At 42.6% G+C, this 12780-nt stretch overlaps 1 protein-coding gene across 2 annotated transcripts in view; it reads left to right on the forward strand.

Moving 5' to 3' along the window:
* The first annotated feature begins 1992 nt into the window (after positions 1 to 1992).
* LOC122543207 (unconventional myosin-Ib-like) overlaps positions 1993 to 12780 on the forward strand; it is a 66140-nt gene continuing 55352 nt past the window's right edge. For both annotated transcript variants that reach the window (XM_043681669.2, XM_043681670.2), the window contains exons 1-3: positions 1993 to 2149; positions 6554 to 6688; positions 8047 to 8162. In XM_043681669.2, coding sequence (XP_043537604.1) covers positions 6563 to 6688; positions 8047 to 8162 — 242 coding nt within the window. In that variant the 5' untranslated portion in view covers positions 1993 to 2149; positions 6554 to 6562. The remainder of the gene's footprint in view (positions 2150 to 6553; positions 6689 to 8046; positions 8163 to 12780) is intronic.

Raw genomic sequence — 12780 nt, forward strand, 5'->3', positions numbered from 1 at the left:
ACTGTGGGTAAGAGTAGACCATTCAGCCCCTCTAACCTGCCCTGCCATTTATACAATCATGGCTGATCTCATCTTGGCCTCAACTCCACTTTCCTGCCAGCTCTCCTTAACCCTTTAACCTGTTACTAATTAAAAATCTGTCTATCTCCTTCATAAATTTACTCAATGTCCCAGCATTCACCATACACACACATTCAAGACCCTTTGAAAGAAGTCATTCTAGATCACCTCTCATTCTGGATTGGCCCACATGAGGAAACGTCCTCTCTACACCTACTTTGTCAATCCCCTTTAGCATTTTATTGACCCAGTTAGATCTCCTGTCATCCGTTTAAAGTCTAGTCTGAATTGCCCTAATGTTCTCTGACATAAAACAGCACCAACAGTGAACCTTTCGAGGGAGTCTACTCTGAATAGTTTAACGAGCTGTCCAATTAAACAAAAAGCAGCTTGGCACAAAATGAAATTAGGATATCATCAAATTTTATGTCTTTTGTTAGTTGATCCACTGAAGCTTCAGCAAAGAGAACTTTCAAAACTAAATAATAAAGATTTTTCTTTGCCCACTGGTTGCAAAAGGCCGAAGCATATTGATGGGCACTACCTGCCACCTCTTCAGGGACAAACGGGCACTGACAAGATCAAGGAAGAGAAGCGCCAACCTACTTAGGTGGATGTTAAAGATCTCATGGCACCATTTGAAAAGAGCAGGGAGTTCCCTGGTCTCCCAGGCCAACATTGCTCTCACAAGCAAAAATAGATTAATGAGGTATACAAGATAATGAGAGGAATGGATAGAGTCAATAGCCAGAGACTTTTCCCCAGGGCAGGATTGATGGGTACGAGGGATCATAGTTTTAAGATATTAGGAGAAAGGTATAGAGGAGACGTCAGAGGTAGGTTCTTTATGCAGAGAGTTGTGAGTGCATGGAATGCGTTGGCAGCGGAGGTGGTGGAAGCAGAGTCATTGGGGACATTTAAGCGACTGCTGGACATGCACATGGACAGCAGTGAATTGAGGGGTGCGTAGGTTAAGTTATTTTATTTTACATTAGGATTAATGCTCAGCACAACATCATTGGCCAAAGGGTCTGTTCTGTGCTGTACTTTTCTATGTTCTATGTTCGAACTAGTCCATTTGGGATCAAGGCACGCATTGCCTGCAGTGATTGCACATCACAATCTATTTACTGGCTGTATAGTGTCTGTGGATATCCTGGGAAAGTGTTACGGTGCTGGACAGTCCTCTCTCTCGAAGTACTATAATTGGTTTTCAACCAAGCCTTGGGTCACCCAATATCTCCTGAAGTGCTTTGTTGCCAAGTTTTGTTTGATAATTGCTGTTGTGAAGCACCTCGGGATGTTTTCCTCAGCCGAAGGTGCTACATAAATGCAAGTTGTTCTGAGTGTGGAGTAGAGAAAGGAATAGATGAATGCTGAATTAGGGACTGGGGTCAGGAAGAATTTCTCACCAGGAGTAATCAATGCAGTCTACATTGCAACTTCCCACACATCTATCCGTTGAGTATTTCTGAGGGCAGTATTTGGAGGACTGCCAGCAGTAGGGACTTACAGTGTTTCCCCTGACAGAACTTTGCTGACCATGCCTCAGATAAGCTAAGAAAAGAAATTGAGCCAAGTGCTGAGACACTATTTGCTCCATTGACACAAAGGTTTCAAATGAATTCCTTCCAGATCCTTAAATATGCTTCCTTGCCTGATGATGCCATCAGCTTACAAGCAAGTGCCAGGGGCTCCTGTGGTGCAGTAGTAGTGTCCCCACCTCTGAGCCAGGGGTTCAAGCCCACCCCACCTGCTCCAGAGGTGTGTCATAACATCTCTGAACAGGTTGTTTAATGATATCTGTCAGTGCCCTTTGGACGGTGTATTTTTAGTCTGAGTTTAAATACAGCTCCTGGAGGACAGGTGGAGGCAGTGACGTTGAAGATTTGGAGAGGGAGCCGGGCTGAAGGGAGAGCAGCATTTCCCCAGCATCAGCAAAGAGAGGAAGGATGGAGGCGAGAGTCTGAAACCCAACCGGGGACAGACAATCAGAGAGAGAGAGAGAGAAAATATTTAAACCGCTCACCGCTTGGCAAGACAACTTTCTCACTACACGCCAGACAGAATTACACACATTGCATTCAAGGTAAGGAAATTAATTCCGAATACTTAAAATAGTGGGATTCAAAACTCCTTTGCTGGTCAATTCGAATATTGGTTAACCTTTTTTTAAAAAAAGATGCTTTGAGTCCAAATCGATTTTGCTTCTCTGTTGAATGGGATTTCGTTACACAGTGGGCAAGACCCTTTGTTTTTACACTGGGCGACGTGTAGTTTCCCTGAGACCCAAGTATCTAACTTGGTCAATTGGAGCAGATCGACTTGCCTTAACAACAACAAAAAAAACTATGATGGTCTTGATAGATTTGTCAAAGTTTGGAGCAGATTTTTGAGAATTGCGCAATGCAGCCGTCTCTCTCGATTAAAACAAAAGGATGACCGGTACCTCACAGAATAGTACAGCACAGCAAGTGTCCATTCGGCCCACGGAGTCAGTGCTAATTCTTTGAAAGATCGAAGCAATTAATCCCCATTCTCCCTTTATCCCCAGGCATCGCAAGTCTTTGCTCCTCCAGTCTCCAATGAATTGTACCAATGTACTAGATAGAGTCATACAAAATGGGAACAGACCCTTCGCTCCGATCCATCCACGCCAACCAGATTTCCCAAACTAAACTTCGACCTATTTTCCTGTGTTTGGCCCATATCCCTGTAAACCTTTCCTAATCATGTAACCATCCAAATGTTTTTTTAAATGTTGGAATTGTACCTGCATCTCCCACTTTCTCTAGTTATGCCCCCCTAGTTTTGAACTCCCTTACCCTAAGGAAAAGACCTTTGCTATTCACCTTATCTATAGCCCTCATGATTTTATAAACCTCTATAAGGTCACCCCCCAACCTCCTGTGCTCCAGTGAAAACAGTCCCAGCCTCTCCTTATAACTCAAGCCCTCCAGTCCAGGCAACATCCCGGTAAATCTCTTCTCAACCCTCTCTGATTTAATCATGCCCTTCCTATAGCAGGGCAACCAGAACTAAACACAGTACCCTAGAAATGGCCTGACCAACATCCTGTACAACCTCAACCTGATGCCCCAACTCCTATACTCAATGGTCTGAGCAATGAAGGCAAGTGCGCTAAATGCCTTCTTAACCACCCTTTCAAAGAACTATGCAACTTTCAAAGAACTATGTACCTGAACCCCTAGGTCTCTCTGTTTAACAACACTATCCAGGACGCTACCCATTAAATATATAAGTCCTGCTCTTGTTTGTTTTCCCAAAATGCAATTTATCCAAATTAAACTCCATCTCCCACTCCTCAGCCTTTTGGTCTAATTGATCAAAATCCCTTTGTAATCTTAAATAACCTTCTTCCCTGTCCACTATCCCAACAACCTCCATTTTCTTGCAAACTTACAAACCATACCTCCTATATTCTAATCCAAATCATTTAAATAAATGGATAATAAAAGTGGAGCCAGGACCAATCCCTATGGAACACTATTGGTCCCAGGCCTCCAGTCTGAGAAACAACCCTCCACCACCACCCTCTGTCTCTTACCATCAAGCCAATTTGTATCCAACTGGCCAGCTCTCCCTGAATCCCATGTGATCTAACGTTACTGATTAATCTACCTTGCGGAATGGCAGGTGTTGTCAAACGCTGACAACACCTGCCATTCTGCTCTCATTGATCTTTTTAGTTACGTCCTCACAAAAACCCAATCACAATTTCCCACGCACAAAATCAAGCTGACTATCCCTTATCATCCGTTGCCTCTTTCCAAATACATGTAGATCCTGTCCCTCAGGATTCCCTCCAACAACTTACCCACCACCAATGTCGGGCTCACCGGTCTATAGTTCCCAAGCTTCTCCTTACCACCTTTGTAAAATAAAGGCACAACATTAGCCACCCTCCAGTCCTCCAGCACCTCTTCTGTGGCTATAGATGATACAAATATCTCTGCTAGTGGCCCTGCAATTTCTTCCCAAACTTCCCACAACATCCTGGGACGCACTAGATTAGATCCTGGAGATTTATCCACGTTTATGTTTTTTAAGACCTCCAGCACTTCCTCTTCTGTAATGTGGACTATTTTCAAGACTGATCATTGTACTATTTATTACTGGCATTGTAATGCCGATTCCCAGGAATCACAAGATGTCAGTGCCACATTCTTGTACACATGCATTAACCTTTAGCATCTCTCATTTAGGAGTTAGGATGCTTCCACTAGCATTGATGGAACTAGCAGGACTTCGTTATCTCTGTGTTACTCAGTCTACTTCACAGTCTGTCAGCACTTTCTCAGAATACCAACATTTATATCACTCCTTAGTTGAGATAAGTATATGATACTCCAAAGATCAATCATCATAATCATGAACATTATCGTACAACTAGCAGAATGTTAATGCATAGCTGACAAATTGTTATCTTACTTCCATTTAATTTAGGAGGAATCGTGCAAGGTCAGTGTAATGTTCTGATAATGAATTCTGTAAGGAGACTGCAGCATTGGAACGTAACAAAGGGAGGGGTCCTGTTTGCCCCTGGAGCCAGGACTATGGCAAGAGGGAGGATTTGGAGCCATGTTTTGGCAAAATGCTTAACCCAGATCCTGGAGCAAAAGGAGTGCACTTAAGAAAGGATGGTCAAGGCCCTGCAGGGGGTGCAGAGGAGATTTACCAGAATGGTACCAGGCACAAGAGGGTTGCAGTTCTGTGGAGTGCCTGGTTAGAATATTTTGGAGAGTGGCGAGATTGTGGAAGCTGCCTTTACTGAGCATGGTTGAGACAAAGACCACAGATGCACTCAAAGGGGAAGCAGGATACACAGAAGAAGCAGACCGAGCAATAACCTTTAAAAAGGAAATTGGATAAATACTAGCAGAGAAATACTTGTAAGGCTATCAAGAAAGAGAAGGAGAGGGAGGAATTATCCGGCTAGCTTTTCCAAAGATCTGGCACAGTCACACTGAACTGAATAGCCTCTTTCTGTGCTGCACCATTATATGATTCTGTGAACTGCCCATTGGTACCCTACTGACTTGTGATGTTAACCTGGGAGTTGGTATAAGTGTTCCCTTATTCCATTGCCAGTGTACCTCTGACCTGATCATTCTTTGTAGTACCAATATTTACAGCCACTTAAAGCATGGACGTCAGGCTGTAAATGAAAGTAGATTGCACTTGAATCAATATGTTTGCACTTGAATCAAAAGCCAGAAGTGGAAGGTGTTAAATCAGCGCTTTTCAAAGTGATGGTTGGGATCCAAGTTGGAGTTAAGACCTGAAATTTTGGGGTCATGAGATCTGAGGCCATTATGATTGCTATGGAACTACGCACCAATAACAAAAGCTGTGCTCGCACTCTCACTGAGGAGTTGCCCCAATTTTCAAGCCTCAAAATGGCTTTACAGTGGGAGAAAGTTTGGGAAGCGCTGTATAAGAGCATATATCCACATAATCCTTTCGAGATCTATTTGTTTATCAGCGCTTTATTCTAATTACTTCTCTCTGTGACTCCCAATAGATGCACCAGTTCGGTACTAGGCTGCTATGTTTTTTGTTACAGGAGAAGCTCCTAATGGATGAAGCCCAGAGATGAAAGTGTTATTGATTAGCATTAAGGTCGAGCTTTGTAGCTATAATATCACAGCACTGAATTGCAGACAAATTAATGTGTATTAGAAATCACACAAAAGAACTCAATTCACAAATGTTTAAAATGGCAAAGTGTGCAAACAGCCTGGGCTGTTATTAAAGGGATACAATATTAATCGATGATCGAAACTTATAATCATTGGGAAAATTTCAGATGATTTTCCTGCATTTTCACCAAGTGAAGGATCTTTCCTTTTAATTGGTTGGGTCAACAGAAACATTGAAAGTTTTATTTTTCATGACTCATGATAATTTTTAGCTTGATAAGAATGTTTTTTGATACAAGGTACGAGAGGGCTCTGCGTTTAATCTCATCATTCTTGACACACAGTGTTCACCAGCTCAGTTATGTATCTTCTGATCAGACGATGAAGAAATCCAGACTCCTCCCTGTTCAATCAGAGGTTGTGTCAGCTCAGAGGATGCAGGTCAGCCATTGCACTGGGAGACCACAACAATGGAAATGGAGAGAAAATCCCTTCCATTTCATTTATCTAGCACCATACCCTGGAAGGGTGCACATTGCGCTGCCCCCCACAAACCCTCAAAACACTATGCCCCATTCACTCACATAATATGGCTCCCATTCCTTAGAGCAGTGATGCAGAAAGTGAAAGGTGATGTAGGTGAATGGCAGCAATATTTATTGTCAGTGTTAGTAACAGAGAGACTTTGGACTTTGAAAAGAGCTTGTGCAACCCTACAAGACGCAGTCTGCATTCATATCTGGTCATAGCTGCCTGCAGTATCAACCGTTTCATTGTGTTCGCACTGCTAAATTGTTTCATTAATTTAATGCTGGTTTCATTCTTTGCAGTAACTAACAATGGCGAAGAAGTCTTCCTATCTGGACAATATGGTTGGGGTGGGTGACATGGTGCTGTTAGACCCCCTCACTGATGAATCTTTACTCTCTAACCTCAAGAAAAGATTCAATAACAATGACATTTATGTAAGTACATTGAAGAAAGCCTCATGATGTCTGTAACAGTAAGTTGAGTCTCGTATTGTACAATTAATAAATGTACTGTTCAGGTGAGGCGCTGAACCCCAGGAAGGCCAGTCCGTGCAGAGTTAGCTAATCTCAGCCAGGCCATGGATGAGACGGCAGGATTTCTGGGTTAGGGTCAGTCATCATTTCAACTCCTGATTGCTATCTAGTGACTTTCACTGGACAGGATAAAATCTGGCTATGATTCCACTGACAATAGTGTGGGTTTGAGAGGCTATAAGTCCCATTTACCCTTCACCTGAGTAAAGGACAAAAATACAGGGAATTTTCAGCCTCTCTGTCTTAACTGATGCAAGTAAGGAATGACAAATAGGAAAGTGACCAGAGGGCAATCTGTGCCTATGGAACCGTTTCCCAGCAGGAATCAATGTTTACAGGAACAGAGAGGGGAGAACATTTTGGAGCTGATAGGGAGGGAGAAATTGTGAATAGTTTGTAAATATACATGCCAAAGATTCCCTCAGGTATTGTCCTAAACAGTTGGGAGAATGCCCAGCCAACTCTGTCAGCACTGACGACTGATGTGGCTGGGACTGATTGGGAGATAGACTGAGGCACAGTTGGCTCTGCTATAACACGATATCTCTGTTCTCGTGCAATCCCGTGTGATAAGAAAGTTGCGTAGTAGCAGCACCATTTAAACTAATGGGGGCAGAATCACATTATAACCAATACCTGCTTTAAAAGTTTGCGCTGTAGAAACAGTGTGCCCAATTTGTCAATTGCATTACAGTGAATTTGCATTGATGAAACGTGCATTATAGCAGAACGACAAAAAATTCTTAGTGATACCTCATCCATTATATGGCAGAGAATGGTCTGTGAGTTTGATCGGGTATTTTATTTGGGCACTGCAGAAAGAGGAGATCTTGTGGGTAACATCCCTGCCCCTGAGTGAGAAGCTCCAGCTTTGAGTCCCACCCGATGGCCAAGAAAGATGTGTTCCTCTCACAGCCATACAGCTTGGTCGTTTGCCTATAAGTCCTTCCAACACATGCCAATAGCAGATGATGAGAGCGGGAGAGATTCTTGATCAACCATGTGCTGGAAAGAAAGTTGGAGCCACTACCATCACTATCCAACCCCAGCAACCTGGCATCCAGGTTCTAAGCCAGCACCACAGTATGTACACATTACCTAATGTACAATGGGTGCCACTGAATGGGGTTGTAGCAGTGTGCTCAGACCTGAGTGAAGTGTGTACTAATGTGGTCAGGGCTCAAAAGCTGAACTAGGACAATCTTGAGTACTATCACTAGGATGCTGATACACTCTTGGTGTTTAATATTTTTTCTCAGACTTACATTGGGAGTGTGGTTATTTCGATCAATCCCTATATGATGCTACCAATCTACAGCCTGGAGAAGATCAATGCGTACCGCAGCTGTAACCTGTATGAGCTGAGTCCTCACATGTAAGTACTGCAGTCAACAGAAACACTGAACGCTATCCCTTCCCTTGTCACTGATTTCCATGATGACAATAGAGAATTGCTAGCCTCTATAAATGACCTGGATGAGGGTGTAGAAGGATGGGTTAGTAAATTTGCCGATGACACTAAAACCTATGGAGTTGTGGACAGTGTGGAAGGATGTTGCAGCTTACAGAGGGACAACAATTGGCTGCAGAGCAGGGCTGAGAGGTAGCAAATGGAATTTCATGTGGAAAAGTGTGAGGTAATTTGCTTTGGAAGGAGTAACAGAAATATAGAGTACTGGGCTAATGGTAAGATTCTTGGTAATGTGGATGAGCAGAGAGATCTCGTTGTCCATGTCCATAGATCACTGAAACCTGCCACCCAGGTCGATAGGATTGTTAAGAAGGCGTACGGTGTATTAACTTTTATTAGTAGAGGGATTGAGTTTCAGAGCCATGAGGTTATGCTGCAGCTGTACAAAACTCTGGTGCGGCTGCACTTGGAGTATTGCGTACAGTTCTGGTCACCACATTACAGGAAGGATGTGGAAGCTTTGGAAAGGGTGCAGAGGAGATTTACCAGGATGTTGCCTGGTATGGAAGGAAAGTCTTATGAGGAAAGGCTGAAGGACTTGAGGCTGTTTTCGTCAGAGAGAAGGTTAAGAGGTGACTTAATACAGGCATGCAAGCTGAACAGAGGGTTAGATAGGGTGGACAGTGAAAGCTTTTTTCCTCGGATGGTGATGGCTAGCACAAGGGGACATAGCTTTAAATTGAAGGGTGATAGATACAGGACAGATGTCAGAGGGAGTGTCTTTACTCAGAGAGTAGTAAGGGCATGGAATGTACTGCCTGCAGCAGTAGTGGACCTGTCATCACTTCAGGGCATTTAAATGGTCATTGGTTAAACATATGGATGATATTGGAATAGGTTAGATGGGCTTCAGATTGGTTTCACAGGTCAGCGCAACATCAAGGGCCAAAGGGCCTGTACTGCGCTGTAATGTTCTGTGTTCAATGTTCCATTTGACCAGCCACTTAGCAGGCCAGTGGCCATAGACTCCCTGCTAAGGTCTTGTTCCATAGCTGACAGCAGGTCATAGTCACAGAGTCATACAGCATGGAAACAGACCATTCAGTCCAACCAGTCCATGCTGAACATAATCCCAAACTAAATTACTCCTGCCTGCCTGCTCCTGCCCTATGTCCCTCCAAACCTTTCCCATTCATGTATATATCCAAATGTCTTTTAAATATTGTAGTGTCTCATATATTTTGCCCAGTGGCCATTGTACATGTGCAGGTTTAGAGTGAGCATTGGCAGACTGTTCGGCTGTGGAAGACATCACAGTGGAGCCTAATTCTATCCTAATACACTGCCTGTGTTAAGTTCTTTTCCTTGAGATTCTTACACACATGATGCAACTGCAATACGCCAACGTCTGTGAACAGTCAAACTTTATTAAGCAAGTACAAGCTGTGGAGGAACCCTTAACCCTATTCGCAGGGCTTTGTGAAGCTGTGCCAAGAGATCTCTCTGAACAAGGGAACAGTCCTCCCTTTAATACAGAATTTTACATCTCCATCAGTAATGCCCACAAGACAGCCCCCAGCCACTCCCCCATAGTCACATCCCACTCGTGACACAATGGAGTGATTTGATTATTTCCAGAAACAATATGATGTAGATCATCCCTTAATGGTGTAACTGCAGGGTGTGGTCAGAACTTTGACTGCAGTGTTCTTATTGCTTCTGAATAGGAGATGAGAATGTAAATTTACTCTGAATAGTCGGAGATGGCAATGTAAATTTGATCACATTGTACCTGTAAGACAGAGAAACATACCACCCTACGTCTAGAGCATTCAATTTCTTACAGCTCAGCAGAGCAAATTAACCCCTTAACATTTCATTTCCTCCTTTTATCATTCCATGATAACCACCTAAAAGGTGCTACCAACTTATTCATACGAATCTTACAGCCAGTATTTTAAGCAAGTTATTGACACACAACATACAATAATTATAACAACAAAAATTACTAGTCCGTGCAGTAGATAGGATCCCCAGGATCCTCCTCCATGGGAAAAAAGTGTTTACCAGTAAAGTTCTTAAATCCACAGTCCTTAGTGGCCACTCCACCCCCTCCAAGTTGAGTGGAAACAAGCCAGTTATCCAAAAACACCTTCAATAAACTCCAACCTGAAAACAAAATCCAGTCTGTCCTTGTGCATCCCTCCACGGAGAAATCTGAATTCTTGGATAAGGGCAGTTAAATACTTAACAAAACTGTTGAGACTTCCATCTTTGCGGAGATGCTTCAGGTGGAGGATACCAGTGCATCTGAGTGTGCAGCAGCAGGCTAGGTGAGTGCAGCATTCTTTGCTGCTTCTACTCCTGCTCTGCTGTTAAATGTAACAAAGTCAACTGGCTGTTTTGATGTTAGCTTGATCAGTGAGCCTTCATCTCACTTAAATGATCGAAGGAGAAGGTAAAGCTCACGTGGTTTAATCTCCATAGGAAGGCCACTGACCAAAAGCGTTTGGACCTCCTCTTCACTGTTGTTAGCTTCTTCACTTCTTGTACTCGTGACTGGGGAGATGATTGAATCCATTGGATCAGGTTGTGGAGGGGTGGGCGGTCGTCCGAAGGCATGCTTTACCTGTGAATGGAGAAACTCTAGAGACGATGTTAGCTGCTGAAAGTATCTTTGCTTATCCTCTCTCATTCCTTCCTTGCCAAGGTGGTTATCAGTATGAGGACAGTCACACATTTAACGACACTAAATTGTGTCTGCCTATTTCAACATTCTCAGTCGCCTTGGAGTCTGTTACTCTGTTCACTATTTATGACATTATCAAGTTTTATACAATCCATCAACTTCTAAATTGTACTGCCTAAACAATTCGGTCAATTATAAACAAGGATCAGTGGTCCTAAAATCAAACCCTCAGGGGACCCCATTCAAGTTATTCAAAAATTATTTTCCTTTAACAAATTAATACTTGGCTAATGTGAAAGCTGTCAGGAAAAGTATTTCACAGTTCCTGATTCCTAACTAAGTTTTTTTCTATAACTTCTGTTACTATTTACTTTGTGCTTAGTTGTAATAAAGTTTAATTTCAAGTCTTCTACTTTCCTGATCACTTAAGCAAGGCTTGAAGAAGGGCCTGTGCCCGAAACGTCGAATCTCCTGTTCCCTGGATGCTGCCTGACCTGCTGTGCTGTTCCAGCAATAAAGTTTCAACTTTACCAGCAGTAGTCACATGTAGATTTTTCCTTGCAGTTTAGTTTTTTTTTGCTGCTGTAACTACTAGTCAATCTTTAAACAGTCCTGCCAACTGAGAGTCATTCAAATGGAACTGATAGCCCATTGCTGGACACACTGCATTGTGTCCTGTCTGAAATTACAGTAAGCACTATACTAATTAAGTTCTTGTGTCATCTCACACACACACACACACAGATCTCTAATTCTAAAATGTTGGAAACAATTGATAGAATTAATATGTTTTACTTAGAATATGAAATCAGTACACAAATATTTCAATTTTTTTGTTACCAAGTACCAATAGCTGATAGTATTGTGTAAACTTATAGACAACAGAAATGAGTAATCACTTAACAAAACAAAGCAACGTACGAATGTTTTTTAAACAGCTGCAATTTAAACTGACGTCTATGAACTGAAACTTAAAATGACAATAAAAGCAGAGTAAAATTAAATATTCCATGTATTATTAGCATTGGTAACAAAGCATCAGGTATAAACAGTTAGCCAACTGGAGTGATCCAGAAGCCTTTTAGCGCAGAGTGATCCAGGGGCGTCCCCCTGTAAACGCTGCACATTGACAAAGTCTGGTAATCCTGTTGTTTTTGGGGCAGGTGATCGATTTAGTGCCTGCTGGTTCACAGCAGGCAGCATATTTGATTATAGCCAATTTCTTGGGGAGGAAGATGGCTTTGTGAGTTCTGAATAGGTGTCCCTGACGAGGTCAGAAATCTGCATTGTGACCATAGCTGGTCATCAGTGTCATTATTTTGAAACATTATTGGCAGACCAGACATGTCAGGAGGTACCTCCACTTTATATCCACTTGATCGTTCAGCTTGGTGTTTCAACTCTGATTCCTTACTTTGTCTATCCTTTCTGAATTTTTCCTTTACTCAGATCATAATCCTCTCACTGACTCTTCAGCACCTCCCAAGACTTAGGGTTTCCCTCATTATCACACACACTAACCCCTCTTTGACGTGCATTATTCTCCTCAGCTGGCCTGTTTAAATTTGTTCATTATTTCCTCAGCAACCTTTCTCCATGCAGGTATGAACGTTTTCCATTTAGTGCCCGTATTACGTTTCCAAATTAGCTCCTCTGCTTTTAAACGTTTATCTATGTCCCAAGTTCCTCCTATCAGCTAAATTTCATTTCCCAATTTTTTAATTTAAAATCCTGACAGGCGCCTGAACCGTTCCTCAATGTGGGGGTCATCCCGGCATAACCGATGCAAAGGGGTTCCAACACTCGACTTATCCAATGCCTGTCCCTTTTTTTTTCTAAGGTCTGAACTTCCTAACTTATTTCTCTATACTAGTCCAGTGTCTTCGGTCTCCA

Source organism: Chiloscyllium plagiosum, unplaced genomic scaffold (assembly GCF_037043375.1).
Source record: "Chiloscyllium plagiosum isolate Xiang-an unplaced genomic scaffold, Cpla_swu_hap1 HiC_scaffold_53X, whole genome shotgun sequence".
In the NCBI taxonomy this organism is placed as follows: Eukaryota; Metazoa; Chordata; class Chondrichthyes; order Orectolobiformes; family Hemiscylliidae; genus Chiloscyllium; species Chiloscyllium plagiosum.